Source organism: Hemitrygon akajei, chromosome 10 (genome assembly GCF_048418815.1).
Source record: "Hemitrygon akajei chromosome 10, sHemAka1.3, whole genome shotgun sequence".
Classification (NCBI taxonomy): domain Eukaryota; kingdom Metazoa; phylum Chordata; class Chondrichthyes; order Myliobatiformes; family Dasyatidae; genus Hemitrygon; species Hemitrygon akajei.
Window position 1 is genome coordinate 171,196,818 of NC_133133.1, and position 24,202 is coordinate 171,221,019.

The 24,202-nt window shown below is 39.8% G+C and overlaps 1 protein-coding gene across 4 annotated transcripts in view; it reads right to left on the reverse strand.

Moving 5' to 3' along the window:
- The window catches only part of frs2a (fibroblast growth factor receptor substrate 2a), a 107,095-nt gene that overhangs the window by 28,506 nt on the left and 54,387 nt on the right, over positions 1–24,202 (reverse strand). For all 4 annotated transcript variants that reach the window (XM_073059690.1, XM_073059691.1, XM_073059693.1 and 1 more), the window contains 2 exons: positions 21,426–21,532; positions 9,627–9,718 (listed from right to left, as the gene is read on the reverse strand). In XM_073059690.1, coding sequence (XP_072915791.1) covers positions 9,627–9,692 — 66 coding nt within the window. In that variant the 5' untranslated portion in view covers positions 9,693–9,718; positions 21,426–21,532. The remainder of the gene's footprint in view (positions 1–9,626; positions 9,719–21,425; positions 21,533–24,202) is intronic.

Consider the following 24,202-nt stretch of genomic DNA (forward strand, 5'->3'; position numbering starts at 1 on the left):
TCTTTGGACACTTTTTAAAAAATATACAGTATTTCTGTTTTTGCACTTTTTTAATCTATTCAATATACGTAGTTGATTTTCTTGTTCATTAATATTTTATTTTATTCATTATTACTTTTTTTCTCTGCTAGATTATGTATTACATTGAACTACTGCTGCTAAGTTAACAAATTTCACATCACATGCCGGCGATAATAAACCTAATTCTGATTCTAACAGGTGTCAAAATCTGGAGCTTTTAGGTCTGATGGGCAAGAGGCTTGGAGTGGATGCGAGGAGGCATCGTTTTCATTCAGTGTAATCTGTAATTCACCTCCCAAATGGGTGGATAAGACAGATATTCTCACAAGATTTAAATATCTAGACCAGGGATTCCCAACCTTTATGCACGGACCCCCACGATTGAGCAAGGGGTCCATGGATCCCAGGTGGGAACCACAGATCTAGACAAATCTCAAAATGCCAATGCATAGAAAGCTACAAGCCAAATGCTGGTAAGCTGAATCTTAGGGACATCTATGCCAGGTCTATTTGTGCAATATGACTCTCACTACTCAAATCTTTTAGCTTTAACCAATACAATCTTAACAAAAATGATGAAGGCCTTGGGGAAAAAAAACCTCCAACCTCCATGCCAGCAATAACTGTCAATACATTTCATTCATTTTGCTCCAAGAATGCTGAAAAGGACTTCCAACTTGTGCATAAAGAGTACTCATCAATCTTTGTTTGTAAACGGGTTCACAACTTTTACGCTGTGGACCAATACCATGAAGCTCGAGGTCTGTGGACCCCAGTTTGAGAACCCCTGTCTGTACAGGATACGGATCAACAGCATGATGGTGGTGATGCTAGTAAATTTAAATGGAATTATTACAACCTGAATGTGCATGCACCGTTGTATCATCAATTTTAACTCAGCTCTCTTTTAGACACTTCATGTTGCACACCTTAACTGGAGTTTCTACAACTGAAAATACCCAATTTTGCCAAGTACTAATAAAAACTAAAAATATCCCTGAAATTACTCAAAAAAGATGAATGAAAGAATTCCAGATGCAGCTATAAACCAGATGTCCAAGTCTAAAACAAAATAAAAACCAGTCATGTGTATTTGCATGACAAATTTAATGCAGAGCAATATCCTAACATGCAGAATTAATCTAGATAAATTGTTTGACTGAAATATTTTAATATTACTGCCAAGCAATTTGCTTTAACGATTTTTTTGGAAGTAATGTTATTGATAGCTTTTGTTTTGCAGATAGGCAGGATTTTGTCTAAGTAAATAGACAAGTTGTAGGTTTCACAGATGCATGTTCATGATTTGATTTCAAATTTTTCCTGACTAAAGCTTCAAAATCTCCCAAGTTCCTTACAAAAACATTGTGATTTCTCAAAGCATATGCTATTTTTCCAAGTAACATTAGATATTTTCATATAGTCACTTGAGCCCATTATTTGTAACTAATAATATAGTGTAATTTTTCCTTTTCCCTTCCACCTCATTATTCATTTTGCACCAGTCTTTGCATAATTCCTGCCATGATTGTACATATCTGCTTTACCATTTACATTATGTAAATTCAGCAGTTCTACCAAGGAGGTCAAGCAGATTTGAGAGAATAGAGCCACAGGGCACACAGATGTTAAAGCATACAAGCCAATGTTTGTTTTGTTTGAGATATCAAGGTGAATTAACAGTATGGTCACACTGTAGCAATGAAAGATACAGTAAAACAGAAAGTACGGTTGGGTCATATTACACTCAACTTGAAGAATTTAAATCTCAGTAGAATGGCCAGGGGGAAGCAAATACTTGCACTGTCTGGAGGAACTAGAAAAGTGCAAGAAGTTTTCAATGAATTGATTTGAAGAAGGAAACCACATGACATAATATAGTTGGAGCTTAGGAGGATGGAACTAGGAAATGCAGAGTCCTGATGAAGGGTCTTGGCCCGAAACGTCGACTGTTTACTCTTTTCCATAGATGCTGCCTGGCCTACTGAGATCCCCCAGCGTTCTGTGTGAGTTGCTTTGGATTTCCAACTTCTGCAAAATTTCTCGTGTTTGTGAACCTTTAACTGTGGATATATTAACATGAGTAGTTAAAAAATAAACCAGGTTTTGATAAGAAATTGTTTATAAGAAAAGAAACAGAAGCAGTTCACACAACCCCCAGGCAGCTTCTTTATTAAACCTTCTACCTCAATTCCAATGGTCTCCAAAAACATACAGTCTTTAGTTAAACAACTGTAAGCCCCTAGGGTAGAGAGTGCCATAAACATTGAGAGTGGTGATTTTTCTTCACATCTCACCATTAAATAGCTAACCTCATATCCTGAGGCATTGATTCTCACTTTTAGATTCTCCTGTTGGGAGAAACCCCACTCAACATTTAAGGCAAATTTTAAAAAAGGGGATTATGCATCTCGCAAGAGAGACAAGGTAGACGAAAAATTTTTAAGAGTAGCAGAATATGCACACTGCCCGAGTAGAAAAGGCAGCAGCAGATCACTACTGTGGAAAAGAGCTTTAACCAGCACTGATTGGCATTTGCAATTGATTAGCAACAGAGACAAGAGCAATGGCCATCACTGGAGTGGACAGAGTCAGAGTAGCCATCTTGAGGCTTTAGCTCTTCGCAGCTTCATTCAAAGAAAGTAATGGAAAAAAAGACTCGCTTTTTCGCTCTCTTCTTTATATCTGCTCAGCTAGGACAGCAGGGATGTCAGGCAGGATATTAGAATGCTCCTCTCGCGAGACGTGGTAAGGCGTGGAGACCACCGGTATCCCTGACTACTACAACTGCAAGAAGTGCATCTAGCTGCAGCTTCTTCAATCTGCTTTAAGGAAATGGAGCTGGAACTGGATGAACTCCGGATCATTTGGGAGGCTGAAGGGGTGATATAGATAGAGAGGTAGTTACACCCAAGGTAAAGGTCACAGGAAACTGGGTGACACAAAGGGGTTAACAAGCCAGTGCAGAGTACACCTGTGGCCATCCACCTCAACAACAGGTAATCCACTTTGGATACTGTCGGTGGGAAAGTCACAGTGGTCAGATCTCTGGCACTGAATCTGCCTCTGTGACTCAGAATGGAAGGGGGCAAAGAGGTGCGCTGTGGTGATAGGAGATTCATTAGTTAGGGGAATGGACAGGAGGTTCTATGAGCAAGAACGAGATTTCCGGATGGTCTGTTGCCTCCCGAGTGCCAGGGTACCTCGGATTGAGTCCTCAGCACTATTAAGTGGGAGGGTGAACAGCCAGAAGTCATGGTCCTTGTAGGTACCAATGACATGTGTAGGATGAGTGATGAGGCTCTGCAAAGGGAATTTAGGAAGTTAGGTGCTAAGATGAAGGGCAGGACCTGTAGGGTTGTGATTTCAGGATTGCTACTCATGCCACGTGCTAGCAAGGCCAGAAAGAGGAAGATTATACAGTTTAATATGTGGCAAAGGAGTTGGTGTCAGAGGAAGGGCTTAAGATTTTTTTTGATCATTGGGCTTTTTCCAGGGAAGGTGGGACCTGTACAGAAGAGACCGTTTGCAGCTGAACTGGAGGGGACTAATATCCTAGAAGGTTTATTAATGCTGCACTGTGTGTGGGGTTTAAACTAGAATTGCAGGGGGATGGTGCCAGAGTGGCAGAATAGTTAGTGAAGACTCTGGAGACCTGAGACAAAGTTAGGAATCAAAATGTTGAGCATGGTATGACTAGTGTCCTGAGCTACCTACATTTCAATGCAAGAAGTATCATAGGAAAGGCAGATAATAGTGCTGAAGATAAGTAACTGGTTTACAAACTGAGGTAATGTGTAGTGAGGAGGGGCAGTTGATGCAAAAGGAAATATTATAAATTGGAGCAACATACACCAAACACTGGAGGAACTCAGCAAAATAGACAACACTACAGAAAAAAGTACTGTTGACATTTAGGCCCAATAGATGCTGCCTGGCCTGCTGAGCTCCCCCAGCATTTGTGTGTGTTGCTTGGATATTCAGCATCTGCAGATTTTCTTTTATTATAAATTGGTATCTGGCGAAAAATTAGAAATACTAGTATATTTCCATTAGATAATTTGCAGATTTGAACAGCCATATTCCCTAGAGAAAAGAATTTGGACAACCCAAGTTACACTAATTTCCAATAGTCATTCACAGTTTGATGAAACAAGCCAATTGAGTTTTTTCTTCATTTTGAGCAATTTTCTGCTAAGCCAATCAAACCAGTACATAAAATTGCAAATCATGAGACCTTCACAATTACATGTTCAACTGTCATTAATAAACTTTAATCTACGAGGAACAATACAGTCAGCATTCAGTAAAAAAAAATTTAATCTTCCAGGAATATGGTTCATTGTTAGTAGAGAACTATATTAATTTACTCTGTGCTTACTAACTGTAACACTCACTCAGTGGGCCACATTTTGAAACCAGTGTTTACTTAACAATAATTAAATGGAAAACAAATTGTAAACCTGAATATCTACTTGCAGCCAGAAGCAAGTCAGAAGAAAGTTGCATCTAACTCTAGAAATACATATATCATGGAAGAGTTTTAGTATGGAGTTGAACCACTGACCTCCTAAAACACCACTATACAATTCTGAAAGTTATTTGGGCATCAGATTAAAAAACTGACGTAAATTTCAGTGTTGAGTGCATCCAGATGGCAATTGTTTTTAAAAGCAACCTGAACCTCAGCTAACTGGGTATACAACAGTAATTACTGTACATCAATTTTTCCCACTTGATATCACACTAGCAAAATAAAATGTAAACAATGAAAGGTTAATCATATAATACAGAATGAAAAGGCTTCTTTTGTTAAATAATCGATCTACCAAATTTACTCTCAGTAAGAATTCTTATTTGAAATTTAATATATTTCCATATTTCTCATTTCAGGGTACTGTTTACTGAACTAACTCCAAAGGGCGGTGGGAACAAAAGGGCGGTGGGACGTGTTTTTGAAAGAAAGAAAATACAGAACTTTGGGTGGGGGTGCAGGGGAGGAGGAAGTGAACCAATAGCTGGCACTGGTTTGATGAAGGTGGATTGCCTTCATTTATCTTGTACTATTCTATGGTCAGCCATGATCTTAGAAGTGCTGGGACTGAGAATCAAACAACAATGGATCAGTAATTCTCTGTTTTGCTATAATTTGATACAACAATGTACTATTAGAGGGCTTATGGCCCCCAGAAAGCAGAATAGATCTAAACCCAAGTGGAAATTTAAAAGCCTTGATGATAATGGCATGACTGCAGGCTAAAGGAACAGGAGAACTAATGGAAAACACACAGCTGGAGCCAGTTACCCAAATGGTATGGGGAAACATGGATAAGACACAGCAAGGTTCTCCTTCTCAATCCTGTTCTCCTGCCTTCTCCCTGTAATATTGGATGCCCCTACTTATGAAGAACCCTCCAGTCTCTGCTTTAAATATACGCAAAAACTTGGCTTCCATTTGTGGCAATGAATTCCACAGATACCCCACTCTCTGGCTAAAGGATTTCTTCTCATCCCTGTTCTAAAAGGATGTCCATTTCCTTGGAGTCCTTGTGCAGGATTCCCTAAAGGTTAATTTGCAGAGTGAGTAAGTGGTGATGAAGGCAAATGTGATGTTTGCATTCATTTCAAGAGGACTAGAATATAAAAGCAAGGATGTAATGGTGAGGCTTAATAAAGCACTGGTGAGGCCTCACTTGGAGTATTGTGAGTAGTTTTACGCCCCTTATTTAAGAAAGGATATGTCAACATTGGAAAGGGTTCAAAGGTGGCTTACAAAAACTATTCCAGGATTGAAAGGCTTGTAAGGAGGAGTGCTGATGGCTCTGGGCCTCTACTCACTGGAATTCAGAAGACTGAAGGGTGACCTCACTGAAACCTATCGAATGTTGAAAGGGCTCGATAGAGTGGACATAGAGAGGATGTTTCCTTTGGTGAGCGACACATCCTCAGAATAGAGGGACATCCTTTTAGAACAGAGATGAGAAGGAACTTCTTTAGCCAGAGAGTGGTGAATCTGTGGAGCTCTTTGCCATAGGCGGCTGTGGAGGCCAAGTCATTGGGTATATTTAAGGCAAAGGTTGATAGGTCTTGATCAGTCAGGACATGAAGTGATATGGGGAGAAGGGAAGAGTTTGGGGCTGAGAGGGGAAATGAATCAGTTATGATGAAAAGGCAGAGCAGACTCAATGGACCAAATGGCTTAATTCTGTTCCTAAATATCTTATGGTCTTATTTCAAGACTATAGCTTCTACTCCTAAACTCTCCCACTATTGGAAATATCCTCTCCACATCCACTCTATCCAGGTCTTTCAATATTCGATAGGTTTCAATGAGATCCCTCCAAATGCCGCCCCCGCCCCACTTATAACCATATAACAACTACAGCACGGAAACAGGCCATCTCGGCCCTTCTAGACCGTGCCGAACACTTACTCTCACTTAGTCCCACCTACCTGCACTCAGTCCATAACCCTCCACTCCTTTCCTGTCCATATACCTATACATTTTTTTTTAAATGAAAAAATTGAACCTGCCTCTACCACTTCTACTGGAAGCTCATTCCACACAGCTACCACTCTCTGAGTAAAGAAGCTCCCCCTCGTGTTACCCCTAAACTTTTGCCCCCTAACTCTCAACTCATGTCCTCTTGTTTGAATATCCCCTACTCTCAATGGAAAAAGCCTATCCACATCAACTCTATCTATCCCCCTCATAATTTTAAGTACCTCTATCAAGTCCCCCCTCAAGCTTCTATGCTCCAAAGAATAAAGACCTAACTTGTTCGACCTTTCTCTGTAACTTAGGTGCTGAAACCCAGGTAACATTCTAGTAAATCTCCTCTGTACTCTCTCTAATTTGTTGACATCTTTCCTATAATTCAGTGACCAGAACTGTACACAATACTCCAAATTTGGCCCAATGCCTTGTACAATTTTAACATTACATCCCAACTCCTATACTCAATGCTCTGATTTATAAAGGCCAGTATACCAAAAGCTTTTTTCACCACCCTATCCACATGAGATTCCACCTTCAGGGAACTATGCACCATTATTCCTAGATCACTCTGTTCTACTGCATTCCTCAATGCCCTACCATTTACCATGTATGTCCTATTTTGATTATTCCTACCAAAATGTAGCACCTCACACTTACCAGCACTACTTATCACTTATTACTTAGCACTTATCAGCATCACTTCTTTTAATTTCAACAAGTAAAGGACCAGAACTCATGTTAACCCTTTCATTCTCGGGATCATGGATGAAATGACACCAGAAATCCAGAAATGAGGTGACAGAATTGAATTGAATTGACATTATTTCTCACATTCTTCACATAAATGAGTAGTAAAAGTCCTTGTTACGTCTCTGTCTAAATGTGCAATCATAGCAATTTATAATAAATAGAACAGTCAATGTAACATAGAGTACACTCAAATCAGCGTGAGTTCTTCAGTCTGATGGCCTGGTGGAAGAAGCTGGCCCAGAGCCTGTTGGTCCTGGCTTTTATTCTGCAGTACTGTTTCCTGGATGGTAGCAGCTAGAATAGATTGTGTTTGGGGTGACTCAGTTGCCCAATAATCCTACGGGCCCTTTTTACACACCTGTCCTTGTAAGTGTCATGAATCATGAACTGAAGGGGAGGTGTCAGGATGTGGGTGTGGGGAAGGAGGGTGGGAAGAAATTTGTTGTCTTCTGCATCTTTCATTGACTCTATTATAGTTACTATTCTATAGATTTGCTGAGTATGCTTGCAGGAAAATGAATCTCAGAATTGTGTATGGTGCCATATATGTACTTTGATAATAAAATTTTGAACATTTGCACTTTGAAGTGAAAAATGCAGTTCGATTTTCTTTTTCACGTGCAGTTTGATTAGCTTAATTGCACTGGGTGGGTCAAGTGGATCCACTCCTTAAGAAAGGAGGAAGACAAAAGAAATGAAATTATAGGCCAGTTAGCCTAACCTCAGTGGTTGGGAAAGTGTTAAGAGTCCATTATTAAGGACAAGGTTTCGGGGTACTTGGAGACTAATGATAAAATAAGTCAAAGTCAGCATTGTTTCTGTAAAGGAAAATCTTGCCTGACAAATCTGTTAGAATTCTTCAGAGTAACAAGCAGGGTGGGCAAAGGAGAGGCAGTGAATGTCATTTAATTTTAGATGTCTTAGATTTTCAGAAGCCATCTGATAAGGTGCCTCACATGAGGCTCCTGAACAAAATAAAATTCAATGATGTTTCAGGAAGTATATTGGCATGGATAGAGGAATGGCTGTCAGGCAGGAGGCAGCGAGTAGGATTAAAGAGGGTCTTTTCTGGTTGGCTGCCAATAACTAGCAGTGTTCCTCAGGGGTCAGTATAGGGACCTCTTCGCTTTACATTGTTTTTCAATGATTTAGATAGTAAAATTGATGGCTTTGTGGCAAAGTTTGCAGATGATACTCAGATAGGTGGAGGAGTAGGTAGTGCTGAGGAAGCAATGTGATTGTAGCAGGACTTACACAAATTGGAAGACTGGGCAAAAAAGTGACAGATGGAATACAGTGCTGGGAAATGTATGATAATGTATTTTTGTAAAAAGGAACAATAATGCAAACTATTATCTAAATAGGGAGAAAATTCAATCATCAGTGGTGCAGAGGGACTCAGGAGTCCTCATGAAAGACTCCCAGAAGGTTAATTCACAGGTTGATTCTGTGGTAAAGAAGGCAAATGCAACATTAGCATTTATTTCAAGGGGAATAGAATATAAAAACAAAGAGATAATGCTGCAGCTTTATAAGACATTAGTCAGGCTGGATTTGGAGCATTGCCATCAGTTTTGTGCCCCATATCTCAGAAAGGATGTATTGTCATTGGAGAGAGTTCAGAGAAGGATCACAAGGATGATTCCGGGATTGAAGTGGTTAATATATGAGCAGCGCTTGGCAGCTTTGGGCCTGTACTCACTGGAATTTAGAAGAACGTGTGGGATCTGATTGAAACCTACGGAATATTGAAAGGTCTAGATAAGGTGGATGTGGAGAGAATGTTTCCTCTGGTGGGGGTATCCAGAGTTAGAGGACACAGCCTCAAAAATGAGGGGCGACCTTTTAGAACAGTAGTAAGGAGGAATTTTTTGTAAGACATAGTGGTGAATCTGTGGAATGCTCTGCCACAGAATACGGTTGAGGCCAAGTCAGTGGGTGTATTCAAAACAGAAGTTGATAAATTCCTGATTGGTCAGGGCATCAAGGGATATAGTAAGAGGGCAGGTGTATGGGATTGAATGGGATCCAGGATCACAATGGCAAATGGCAGAGTGGACTCGATGGGCTGAATGGCCTAATTCTGCTCCTATGTCTTATGGTCTTATGGACCCACACAGCATCATCACTGGTTAGTACCCAGGAACCTTGAAAGCAAACAAGTGACCAACATCATGAAGCAACATCCTGGATTATATTTGCATGAAACAGTATGTTCAACACTTTTGCACATAGCTGCATTGGTCAACTGTGGTTAATAAATCTTAATACAAAATTACAAGAATAAAAGAAGCAGATATTCCATACATCTATGAGCACTTTACAATAAAAGTCAGTATATTTAAAAACTCGTTACCTTAAATTTTGTTTGATGGTCATCTGGGACAGTGTCTTTATCTGGACAGCTACAACAGCTACCCATGACTTACTCAGAAGACCAGCTGATCTCTAGAACAGAAATATTTAAAGATGACATATCAAATTAAAGAGTTTTAAACACAAAGTACATTGCAGATGCTGTGGTCAAATCAAGACGTACAAAAATGCTGGACGAACTCAGCAAGTCGGGCAGCATCCGTTGAAAGGAGCAGTCAACGTTTCGGGCCGAGACCCTTCGTCAGGAAACATTGACTGCTCCTTTCAACGGATGCTGCCCGACCTGTTGAGTTCATCCAGCTTTTTTGTACGTCTTGAAATTAAAGAGTTTACAGCTTGCATGCATTTCATTTTATAAGAAAACCGGGGAAGAATTACAAAAAAAACATATTTATTATTTTAATAATAATAAATTATTATTATAACAGAAATTATTTTACTCTGCTGGTACTAAGATCATGAGTATTATAAATATATTTGTTAATGTTAAAGTCTGTCCAGAGCTCATAGGTGCTTATACGGGTTTCCATGGTGTGAAGCGACTCAGAGCACGAGACTCCCCCCCCACCCCCACCACCTAGATAGGACACCAATCTATCGAGAGGTTAACCCACAGCATTTTGCCAGTACTATCTTTCCTTTCAGTTAGTCCTGACAAAGGGTCTCGACCCGAAACGTCGACAGCACTTCTCCCTATAGATGCTGCCTGGCCTGCTGTGTTCCACCAGCATTTTGTGTGTGTTGTTTAAATTTCCAGCATCTGCAGATTTCCTCGTGTTTGCACCATATACAAGTTCGCTAATGACACCACTGTTGTGGGCTGTATCAAAGTTGGTGATGAATCAGCATACAGGAGGGAGATTGAAAACTTGGCTACGTGGTACAATAACAACAAACTCTCACACAATGTCATTAAGACCAAGAAATTGATTGTAGCCTTCTAGAGAGGGCAACCAGAGGTCCATGAACCAATAGTTATTGGAGGATTAGAGGTGGAGAGGGTCAGCAACCCTGTCATTATCTCAGAGGACCTGTCCTGGAGCCATAATATCAATATAATTGCGAAGAAAGCACAACAGCACCTCTACTTCCTCAGGAGTCTGCAGAGATCTGGCATGTCATCGAAAACTTTCACAAACATGTATAGATGTGTGATGGAAAGCGCGCTGACTGGCTGCATTACAACCTGGTATGGGGAACAGCAATGCCTTTGAGCTGAAAATCCAACATAAGGTAGTAGATTTGGCCAGTACATTGTGGGTAAAATCCTCCCAATCATAGAGCACATCTACATGACTGACTATGGAAGCTTTGTGACTGGTGACCAAATCTATCCATACTATCCTTTGGCCTTAACAGTCACATACTTAAAGATACTGATTCAACGTTTCAACGATAAACCCAACTGTCTTCCTCAAGTACAAGTTAGTCAAATAACAAGTCACCCAAGAACCACCACCTTATATACTCTCTTGAGTGAGGGCATAGGTGGGGCTTAATGGTCGATCCTGATAGGTTGGATATGAATTGCCCATTCCTGATTGGTTAGTTTGAATTGGCCTTGATCTGACTGAAATGTTGCCATAGGAAAGCCCCACCCATTATCAAAGGTCCTCACCACCCAAGACATGCTCTTTTCTCGCTGTTGCCAACACATAGATGGTACAAGAGCCTCAGGACTTGCACCACCAGGTTCCAGAACATTTACTACCCTTCAACCATCATGTTCTTGAACAAAAGGGGATAACTACACACATTTAAGGACTCTTTTATCTTGCTTTTTCATGTAATTATTGAGTGCTATTTATTTTTTATCTGCATTTGCAGAGATTGTCATCCATTGATCCGGTTCACAATTATTGGTCTATAGATTTGCTAAGATTCGCAGAAAAAGAATTTCGAGGTTGTATGTAGTGACATGTACTCTGATAATAAATTTTACTTTGACTTTGGTGTGTGACAATTCTTCGGCACAGAAAACTTAAATATCACAAACTTATTATAAACAGTGAATAAAGGGGGAAAAGACTTTCAGATACTTTTTATGTACATCTTCTCTGAAACATGTGCTCAAGATGATTAATAACTAAAATGTTCAAACTGCAGGAAGTAAACAAAGAAAAATCTCAATTAAAGCTATTTTTGGCAGCAATCTCAATTAGAATCCATAGGACATCTCAACATTATATTTTGTAAGATTTTGCCCTCAAACACTTTCCAATCACACTGAAAATTAAAACCACTAATTCATCATTTACGTTATCCTGCTAAATGAAAACAATATACCCAACACCACCTTAAGTAATAACGTCTTAGGAAAGATGGGAACTCTCTGATCTGAAGAAATTTGTTTATGCCAATCCAAAAATAATTTGTAGAACCTGTTACAGTAAACATCTCTCAAATGACATCTCCACTAATATTCCAGTTAACTAACAAGGAGCAAAGTTGGAATCAGCATCCACATTTCTGAAAGATGCCAATCTCAGTAGTTTTTATAATTCAGATGGATTTCATTATTTATTTCTATATTTCAAGTTGCTTTTAAAGCCGGAATATGGCTTTTTCACTACAGTGTGACTATATAAATAATGGGACAGTTAACCATGAACCAGTTAGCTGCTTGTGCTTCTCATTGTACATTGTACAAGGAGATGGTGGTGGACTTTAGGAGATCTAGGCCTCATATGGAGCCAGTGATCATTAATGGAGAATGTGTGGAGCAGGTTAAGACCTACAAGTATCTGGGAGTACAGTTAGACGAGAAGCTAGACTGGACTGCCAACACAGATGCCTTGTGCAGGAAGGCACAGAGTCGACTGTACTTCCTAAGAAGGTTGGCGTCATTCAATGTCTGTAGTGAGATGCTGAAGATGTTCTATAGGTCAGTTGTGGAGAGCGCACTCTTCTTTGTGGTGGCGTGTTGGGGAGGAAGCATTAAGAAGAGGGACGCCTCACGTCTTAAAAAGCTGGTAAGGAAGGCGGGCTCTGTCATGGGCAAAGTACTGGAGAGTTTAACATCGGTAGCTGAGCGAAGGGCGCTGAGTAGGCTACGGTCAATTATGGATAACTCTGAACATCCTCTACATAGCACCATCCAGAGACAGAGAAGCAGTTTCAGCGACAGGTTACTATCGATGCAGTGCTCCTCAGACAGGATGAAGAGGTCAATACTCCCCAATGCCATTAGGCTTTACAATTCTACCGCCAGGACTTAAGAACTTTTTAAAAGCTATTATTAATGCTTTTTGAGATAGTGATTTAGATGCATATCATATTTTTTTTACTGAGTTAAGTATTGTATGTAAGTAGTTTTGCTACAACAAGTGTATGGGACATTGGAAAAAAAAGTTGAATTTCCCCATGGGGATGAATAAAGTATCTATCTATCTATCTATTGTGCTTCTCATGTGTTTCAAAGTGTACTTAGTCTTCCACCTAGAGACCAGCTTCTGCCTGGTTAGCAAAGCCCAGAGTAACACAAGGAGGCAGAATAACTTTAACTGGGGATAACACTCAACGCCAAGCTTAGTGGCTATCAAGTGTGTTAGTAACATTGTCCATTTGTGAATGACTTTAACATTATTGAAAAATTAAAACAATAAAAACACTTGCAAAAATATGTTTAATGTAACTGAATTGACTTCTGTTTACTGCCACTTCTTCCTATTCACTTCCGCATGCACTGAATTTGCACATGTGCTAACCAGGTACATACTCGGTGATCAGGGATAAATGATGAAGACCATACTACTCCTTTGAACACAATGAAGAGCTCACAATGCAGTCACTTAACTGGAGCACAAGGCTACACTTCAAATCTGTGCTCCAGTCACAACCTTACATTTTGGTAATTTCACCAATGTTTGGAATCTGTATCATGTTTCAGATAGATGACTGGCCATGAGCTGATTAAACTGGTCTTTAGATTAAGTCCACTTAATTGTTTCTTATGCCTAAATAAGCATTGCAGATAGCTTTTTCATTAACACGGTAGAACATGTTTTAAGCCAGTGTTAAAGTTCAATGATACATAGGCAAATCATGGCACTCTATAGCATTAGACATAATCAGAATACTCTCAATTCAGATGAAGTCCAATAGGGTTCTCTTAGTATCAAAGGGCAAGTTTCACCCACAACACCAATGTAAAGTAGACTTCAATCAAACCTACATTGTTTTAGGGTACCATTAATACAGATAATCAGTGTTTTCCTATATAAGATAGATAGATAGATAGATACTTTATTCATCCCCATGGGGAAATTCAACTTTTTTTTCCAATGTCCCATACACTTGTTGTAGCAAAACTACTTACATACAATACCTAACTCAGTAAAAAAAATATGATATGCATCTAAATCACTATCTCAAAAAGCATTAATAATAGCTTTTAAAAAGTTCTTAAGTCCTGGCGGTAGAATTGTAAAGCCTAATGGCATTGGGGAGTATTGACCTCTTCATCCTGTCTGAGGAGCATTGCATCGATAGTAACCTGTCGCTGAAACTGCTTCTCTGTCTCTGGATGGTGCTATGTAGAGGATGTTCAGAGTTATCCATAATTGACCGTAGCCTACTCAGCGCCCTTCGCTCAGCTACCGATGTTAAACTCTCCAGTACTTTGCCCACGACAGAGCCCGCCTTCCTTACCAGCTTATTAAGACGTGAGGCGTCCCTCTTCTTAATGCTTCCTCCCCAACACGCCACCACAAAGAAGAGGGCGCTCTCCACAACTGACCTATAGAACATCTTCAGCATCTCACTACAGACATTAAATGACGCCAACCTTCTTAGGAAGTACAGTCGACTCTGTGCCTTCCTGCACAAGGCATCTGTGTTGGCAGTCCAGTCTAGCTTCTCGTCTAACTGTACTCCCAGATACTTGTAGGTCTTAACCTGCTCCACACATTCTCCATTAATGATCACTGGCTCCATATGAGGCCTAGATCTCCTAAAGTCCACCACCATCTCCTTGGTCTTGGTGATATTGAGACGCAGGTAGTTTGAGTTGCACCATATCACAAAGTCCTGTATCAGTTTCCTATACTCCTCCTCCTGTCCATTCCTGACACACCCCACTATGGCCGTGTCATCAGCGAACTTCTGCACATGGCAGGACTCCGAGTTATATTGGAAGTCTGATGTGTACAGGGTGAACAGGACCGGAGAGAGTACGGTTCCCTGCGGCGCTCCTGTGCTGCTGACCACCGTGTCAGACCTACAGTCTCCCAACCGCACATACTGAGGTCTATCTGTCAAGTAGTCCACTATCCAATCCACCATGTGAGAGTCCACTCCCATCTCCGTTAGTTTGTGCCTTAAGATCTTGGGCTGGATGGTGTTAAAGGCACTAGAGAAAAGTTACTACACTTCAAAAAGTAATATAGAACTAACTTTTCTGTTTAAGTAAATAGAAACATTATTTCTATAAATCAATACACTATGCCTATACACTGGTAACCAGTTGCAGGGTGAATCTTTGTGGTAAAAGTAATCCAGCTGGGTAACTGATTGCTGAGATAATCAAAGGGCGAACTCAATTTCATTGCCAAATGAAAAAAAAATGGTATTAAACTGGAAGTTCCAAAATGAGCTGACTAATTTGTGGACATTGGCAAAAAGTACAACTTTGGCATTCTGGTCACTTTCTCTTCTTAAGCAATCATTATTGGAGAGAGAAAAAGGACAGAGTAACAATGTGGATGAGTCAAAACATTACATCATTTCATTAAGGTATTTACTGGTGAGACAGAACATGACAGTGGATGGTGACAGAAGCAGTAAGGGCTTATTTGTTTGTTATGTGCCATGTCATATTGCCTGAATTTTGCTGCACAAGTGGTTTGCCATTCTAACACAGGATTGGTGACCCCAGCCACTATCAATACTCTTCAGAGATTGTCTGCTTGGCGTTAGTGATCGCATAACCAGGATTTGTGATATGCACCTGCTCCTCGTACGACCATCCACTATATGCCCCCATGGCTTCACATGACCCTGATCCAGGAGGGGGTGCTAAGCAGGTGATACACCTTGCCAAAGGGTGATCTACAGGCTAGCGGAGGGAAGAAGGTCACCTCCACCCCACCACCCCGAGACCATGACTGCCTCTATCATGATACAGCACACAATGAGACAAAGGAACGTAATATAACAGGGGCTATATTAGTCAAATCACGAGAGGATAAAGCCTCAGAATTAAAGGGAATTACACCAAAGCAGTGTAAAAGAAAACAGAGAAAAAAAAAATCGCAATAGAAGGGATACTATACCTATTTAATAATTTGTTTAAAAAATGTCTAGTGTCAGAGGACTGGGTGAGGTAAAGAAACAAAACAACCTTGAAGCACAAATATAATACTAAATGTTGCCTCACAGGCATGGACAGACAGGTGACAAGTGCTGCACTTGCCCCTACACCTCTTCCCTCACTACTATTCAAGGCCACAAAACAATCTTTCCAGTTGCGGCAACACTACACCTATGTCTTTTGGGCCACCGTTTGTACCCAGTCCACCCAAAGCAGCCTCCTCTACAGTGAGAACTGTCGTAGATTGGGTGACTGCATCTTTGCGCACATTCGCTCTGTTTACTGCAAAATGCAGGCTCACCCATTTCAATTCAAATTACCATTCCTATTCTGACACGTCCATGGCTTTCTCTATTGCCACGATGATATCCTACTCATTTTGGAGGAGCAACACCTCATATTCCATCTGGTAGGCTTCAATCGGATGGCATGAATATCAATTTCTCTAGCTTCCAGTAACGTCTCCCTCCTCCCTATTTTCTTTTCATTTTCCCATTCTGGTTTTCCCTCACCCCTTCTCTTTTCCACACCTGTCCATCTCCTCCCACTGATAATCACTTTCTTTCCCTTTCTGCCATAACCTAATGTTCTCTCCCATTAGATTGTTTCCCTCTTCAGCTCCTTACTTCTTTCACCTATGATCTCCTAGCTTCTTATCAGACAAGTTCTTAGCATACAGCTTTGACCAGCTGCCAATCCAGACAGTGGAAGTTTGGAGAGGAGGGGACTTCAGTCAGGTCTACCACCCAAGGATAAAAGGCAGGAGTGGTTTCCAGCTACATAACAGAGCTTTGACCAGCAGCCTCTGTGACCCAGGAAGGGAAGGGGGAAGAGGCATACTGTGGTGGTGGTAGGGAATTCGTTAGTTAGGGAAACGGACAGGACGATCTGTGGACGAGAACACGATACCTGGATGGTACGTTGCCTCCCAGGTGCCAGGGTCCGGGATATCTCAGATTGAGTCCTCAGCACTATTAAGTGGGAGGGTGAACATGGGTAGGACAAGTGACGAGATTCTGCATCAGGAATTCAGGGAGATAGGTGATAAGTGAAAGGGCAGGACCTCCAGGGTTGTGATCTCAGGATTGCTACCTCTGCTAGGTGCTAGTGAGATTAGGAAGGTAATACAGTTTAATACGTGGCTAAGGGAGGGCATAAGATTTTTGGGACCATGGGGCTCTCTTCCAGGGAAGGTGGGACCTGTACAGAAAGGAAGGTTTGCATCTGAACTGGAAGGGGATTAATATCCTAGTAGGAAGCTTTGTTAATGCTGCATGGTGGGGTTAAAAACAGAGATGCAGGGGGATGGGAGCTGCAGTGCCAGGACAGTTTGTGGAGGCAGGTGTTGGTAAGACCTCAGACAAAGTTAGGAATCAAAATGTTGAGGAAGATGTGAAAAAAATCAAAAAGGGTGCTACAGGAGAGAAGGTGTTGTATCCGAATGCTCGCAGTATACAGAATAAGGTAAATGAACTTGCAGCCAGTTGCAGATTGGCAGGTATGATGTTGTAGGCATTATGGAATCATAGCTGAAAGCTTAGTGTTCAAGGATATACACTGTATCGAAAGGATAAGCAGGCAGGCAGAGAGGGCAGAGTTGCTCTGTTGGTAAAAAAAAATGAAATCAAATCATAAGAAAGAAATGACTTAGGATTGGAAGATGCTAAATCATTGTGGATAGAGTTAAGGAACTGCAAGGGTAAAAAGACACTGATGGAAGTTGTACACAGTCCCCCAAACAGTAGCAAGGATCCAGCCTACAATTTACAACAGGAGATAGAATGTGCATGCCAAAACAGCAATGTTACAGTAGTTATGGAGGACTTCAATATGCAGGTAAGATTGGGAAAATCAGGTTGGTGCTGGATTACAGGAGGCGGAATTTCTAGAGTGCCTACGAGATAGCTTTATAGAGCAGCTTGTGGTTGAGCACACTAGAAGATCAACTACTCTGGATTTGGTGCTGTGCAGTGAACCAGAAGAGATTAGAGAGCTTAAGGTAAAAGAAACTTTAGAGAAAAGTGATCATAATATGATCGAATTGACCCTGAAATTTGAGAAGCAGAAGTTAAAGTTAGATGTATTGGTATTACAGTAGAGTAAACGGAATTACAGAGGCATGAGAGAGAGGACTTGGCCAGAAATAATTGGAAAAGAACACTGGCAGGGATGATGGTAGAGCAGCAATGGCTGGAATTTCTGGAAGCAAAATATCCAGGAGGCACAGGATATATACATCGATATATACATCGCAAAGAGGAAGTAAAGGAAAAATGACACAATAATAGCTAACAAAAGTAGTCAAAACCAACATAAAAACCAAAAAGAGAGCATATAATAGTGCAAAAATTAGTGGGAAGTTAAAGGATTGGGAAGCTTTTAAAAAACAACAAAAGGCAACTAAAAAAGTCATTAAGGTAAATATGGAATATGAAAGCAAGCTAGCCAATAATATTAAAAATGATACCAAAAATTACTTCAGATATATAACGTATAAAAGAGAGGTGAGAGTGGATATTGGACTGCTGGAAAATGACACTGAAGAAGTAGTAATGGGAGACAACGAAATAACAGATGGGCTAAATAAGTATTTTGCCTGTGGAAGACACTGGCAATATGGTGGAAGTTTCAGGGGTCATGAAGTGTGTGAAGTTACCATTACTACAGAGAAGTTTCTCTGGAAACTGAAAGATCTGAAGGTAGATAAGTCACCTGGACCAGATGGTGTACACCCTAGGGTTCTGAAAGAGGTGGCTGAAGATATTGTGGAGGCATTAGTAATGATCTTTCAAGAATCATAAGATTGCAAATGGAAAATTGCAAATGTCACTCCACTCTTCAAGAAGAGAGAGAGGTAGAAGGAAAGAAACTATAGGCTAGTTAGTCTGACCTCAGCGGTGAGAAGATGTTGGAGTATTATTAAGGATGAGGTCTCAGGGTACTTGGAGGCACATGATAAAATAGGCCATAGTCAGCATGGTTTCCTCAAGGGAAAACCTTGCCTAACAAATTTGTTGGATTTCCTTGAAGTAGCAACAAGCAAGATAGACAAAGGACAATTGGTTGATGTAGCATACTTAGCTTTTCAGAAGGTCTTTGACAAGGTGCCACACATGAGGCAGCTTAGCAAGCTACATGCCCATGGTATTACAGGAAATATACTAGCATGGATAAAGCAGTGGCTGATTGGCAGCAGGCAAAGAGTGGGAATAAAAGGAGCCTTTTCTGACTGGCTGCTGGTGACTAGTGCTATTCCACAGAGGTTTTGTGTTGGGACAAATTCTTTTTACACTATATGTCAATGATTTGGATGACAGATATGATGGTTTTGGTGCAAAGTTTGCAGATAATATAAACAAAGCTGGAGGGGCAAGTAGTTTTGAGGAAGTAAAGAGGCTGAAAAAAAACTTGAACAGATTAGGAGAATGGACAAAGTATTGGAAGATGGAATACAGTATCAAGGAGAGTATCCTCATGCACTTTGTGGAAGAATGCAAGGGTTGACCATTTTCTACATGAAGAGAAAATACAAAAAACTGAGACACAAAGGGACCTGGAAGTCCTTGTGCAGGATTCTCTAAAGCTTAATTTGTAGGTTGGGTCTGTGGTGAGGAAGGGAAATGCAATGTTAGCAATCATTTCAAGGGGACTAGAATATAAAAGCAAGGATGTAATGTTGAAACTTTATAAAGCACTAGTGAGGTCTCATTTGGGAGTACTGTGAGCAGTTTTGGGCCCCTTATCTTGGAAAGAAAGGGCTGAAACTGGAGAGTTCAAAGGAGATTCACGAAAATTATTCCAGGATTGAATGGCTTGTCAATAGGAAGAGAGTGTTGCGCTTTGGATTACCAGCATCTGCAGAATCTCCACGTTTATGATTTGCTATACCCTATTTCTGCTATCAATATCTATATTCCAATACTTAACACTCAATAATCTTCATTCAAACAGATTTATCTGGCTGTTTGTCATGTATAAACTTGCTTTATTGTGTCTCTTATACTACAAGGATGTCTACATTAATGTAATAAGAAAAGTATAATATGTTATTGGCTTTAAATAGTTTGAAATGTCCTGAAAAGTGCTTTGAAAGTGCCAATTAAAGACAAGTTTTATTAATTTTTCTAAAGCGTAACCAAAAGTATTTAGCATCTTCAAATTTTACATTCTGGGTCACAAAGTGAGATCTTCGCTGCTTTACTTTATCAGTGTTATGGCAGAGACCAGAGATTTTGTGAATGAGGTGACAATAATCTGCTCAATTAGTTCTTTGTAGACCTATATATATGTTACCAAATGAATAAACATCCTAGCAAACCAACATGAAGAACTTCATGGTGGTCCCAAACTAATGGAATTATAAATATTCAAATTCTAGCTAAAATTAAAAGCCTCTTTTATGGCAAACTCTGGCAAGGATTTGATGTTATTAACAGACTTAAAAGTTCAAAAGAATTGCTATAATTGGTCCTAGCTTCTCACACTTGAGGGAGTCGAGCAAAAATAAAAACAAGCAGCTTTTCCTAAAGTGGCTCCTTCTATAAAAATCACTTTCATACACAGGAGATGATCAGACCCCAGATACAAGTCCTCGTAATTAAAGTGTGTGCTGATACCAAAAAGAATTATATCCTAAAAGTGATAAAAATTGAAACAAGAGTACAGCTATAATAATAAATAAATATAAATATATATATATATATATATTTTTATTTTTTTTATTTTATTTTTTTTTAAAGGGCAGCACAACACTTTACAGTACCAGCGACACGGGTTCAATTCCCTCTGCTGCCTGTGAGGAGTTGTTACATTCTTCCTTTGAACACACAGGTTTTCTCCTAGATGCTCCAGTTTCCTTCCACAGTCCAAAGACATGCCGGTTGGTAAGTTAATTGGTCACTGTAAATTGTCCTGTGAATAGGCTAAGATTAAATCGGGGGATTGCTGGGTGGTGCAGTTCATAAGGCCGGAAGGACCTACTCCACGCTGTATCTCAATAAATAAACAAATAAATCCTTACATTCTTTGTCTCTGTATTTATTAATATTAAGAACGGAAACCTGCACAACCACAAAATATACCCCAAAAAACAAAACTGCAGCATGGTACAGTACAGGCCAGATGATTAACAGACGGAATAATATGTAGCTACAGCTCGGAACTTATTGATAACACAGGAAGTGTACTTGAACAGGTTTGGAAAATAAATACAAAGGAAGGCTCAAGAAAAAATGTTGCTCTGTTGTAACATCTAAGGGCCATTAAATTCTTCCAATATTTTAATACTTTATTCTTCTGAAACTTAATTTACAATATGCATATTTGTAATATTATTATTAGAAAGCTGGATGAGTGCTTTTGCACAGGCATACAAGCTCATGTTTAAATTTTAACATGCTTATCTACAATTCTACAGGTTCAAAGTTGAGCTTTTTAACAGGAAAAAAAAGCTGCTAACAATTTACTTACCCAGACTTGGCCATTAATGTTCCCAGTCTCACCCTTAGTGTCATGAATTCAATCATATTTTAAAAGTTTTTCGTCCGATCATTGAATAGCCATTTTAAAGTTTCACTCTGGAAGGGAAAAAGAAAGATTTCAAGCACCGAACAATGGGCAGTGCTTCATAAACACTTCATGAATGCAATTACATATTGCATGCATATTTTCTTGTAGATTTACCCTATTTTTAAATAGCACTAAGATAACGTGCAAAAAGACTTTAATCCTCATAAATGTAGTTTGAAGAATGAGAACAAGGTTTAGAATTAAATTAAAAGAGAATTCTGGTGTTCAAAAAACTCAGTAATTACACTTTCACATTCCATACAGGACAGCACCAAACATGGGTCAAACATAGCTTAGGCAGTGGATCTACAGCTATTTTAATGTGTTTATTCAATGAATAATTAAACTACAACATGTCCTGCAAGTTAGCAAGTTTGATCCTTAAGCTGTTATAACTGAACTAGCTTCCACCATAATACAAATGGCCAAGAAACCCTTCTGCACAGGAAGAAATATTGTCTGTAACTCCCCTTCCCATCACAGTAGAAATCAGTAGATTAGCAAAGGAGTGACTTCATATAGTCAGAATCCACACTGAAAATTACTGAACAGGTTTGAACATTAATAAATAATTTGTAAAGGAAAATCCCTGATCCCTATGAAATGGTGTTCCAATGTCTTTGGAAAAGGGGATGAGGAAAACCAAAACTCCTCCATCCTGGCCAATATCTTGAACCAATGATACAAACGTTTGTAAATGCAGGAGGCATAAACATGGTCTTCCTGTTTAGCATAACCAACATGTTTTCAGTAGACGAGAGACTGGAAAATTTTCCTTGTGTTGTGCACTACCATCCAGGAAAACGTCTTGCAATAGAAAAGTCATAGAAAAGTACAGTACTGAAACAGTCCTTTTAGCCCATCTAATCTATGCCAAACCATTTAAACTATCCAGTCCTATCGACTTGTATGAGGATCATACCATCCGGGTACCTCTCCAAACTTCTCTTAAATTATTAAATCAAGCTCACATACACCACTTGGCTGGCAACTCATTCCACACTCTCATGACCCTCCGAATGAAGAAGTTTCCCCTCATGTCCCCCTTAAACGTTTCACCTTTCACCCTTAACCCATGATCTCTAGCTGTCGTCCCATTCAGCCTCTGGAAAAAGCCTGCTTGCATTTACCCTATCTCTACCCGTCATAATTCTGTATACCTCCATCAAATCTCCTCTAAGTTTTCTATGTTTCAAAGAATAAAGTCCTAACCTATTTAATATTTCTTTATAAATGAGGTCCTCCAGACCCAGCAACATCCTTATAAATTTTCTCAGTACTCTTTCAACCGTATTTACATCTTTCCTATAGGTGGGTGACCAAAACTGAACACAATACTTCAGACTGGGCCTCACCGATGTCTTATAGACTTATTGTGGCTTGGAGGCTTCATGCCTCAATGACCCAGCGAGCTATATATTGACTGGCACCAGGGCCTTGTGAGTTGGCTCGCGGTAGGGTCACCCATGCCAAAAGGGTCAAAGTGTTGAGGCCAGATTGAGGGGTCCACAAATCCTCTAAATTTGGTGGTTCAGCTCAGGGCTAACATCCCTGTTACAAAAAACAGGAATGAAGAATCGTTCTACAACTGTGTGTGATGGTATGTACAGAGAGAGATGGAGAACCTTCACTGCTGTCCTAAATCCCAGCAGTATAATGGGCAGTAAGTAATATATTATCCAACTTCCCATTTCCTGTACTCAATGCTCGATTTATTTAGAATGATCTTAGAATCCATTTTGAAAATGAAATGTCCTATTTATCACTGTAAAGCACACTAAGTGTATAGAATTATAAACCAATAAACTCTTCAATTTTATATACTATGCACCATTTTGCCATTAAACTTCACCTTCTATATTAACTAGCATTTCCAGAACTAACACAAATCCCCATATTCACAGGCTGAACAGGAAAATACAGATTACTTGAGCTGGGTACAAATAGCACCGAACAATAAACAAGTCAAAGAAATTAAAGTTAATTCATGTTCTAAAATTTCCCATAAAGCTCACAATTTTGGCCTCAGTTTTACTCAGTTTATAACACCATTGTTGTTTTAATTCCTTCAGCAGTTATCTTGAATTAGAAATTGCACTTTATCAATGATCAGGCATCAGATTATTATACAACATAGCCAGATCATTTCATGTGATAAATCTAGAACATTCAACAACTCAAAAAGCATTTTATACAACAGATAAAGAATCTATATTAGACAAAATCACCAACAGCAGGAAAGCTGCTAAGGTCTATTGTCCCAATTTACATGACATAATCTACCACATGCAAGGCACAAGTCAGCTCATTATGAAACACCCTTCACTTTCTTGGACTAAGTCCAACTCTAAATCCTCTCAAGCAGCTCAGTAACATCCAAGACAACAGAGTCTAAGTGATTGACTCCTCATCCACCACCCTAAATATTTGTTCACTCCACCACCAGCGTAAAACCATCCTGTCTACAAGATAGAGCATACCGCAGTTATTTCAACCAGATTATTCTGAGAGCACCTCCCAAAACAACACACACAAAATGCTGAGGAACTCAGCAGGCCAGGCAGCATCTACGGAAAAGAATACAGTTGATGTTTCAGGCTGAGACTCACACCACTATCTTCAGGTTCTCCATATCTGGCTGACTTCTGTGCATTGGAGGTTTGATATTTTCCTTTGAA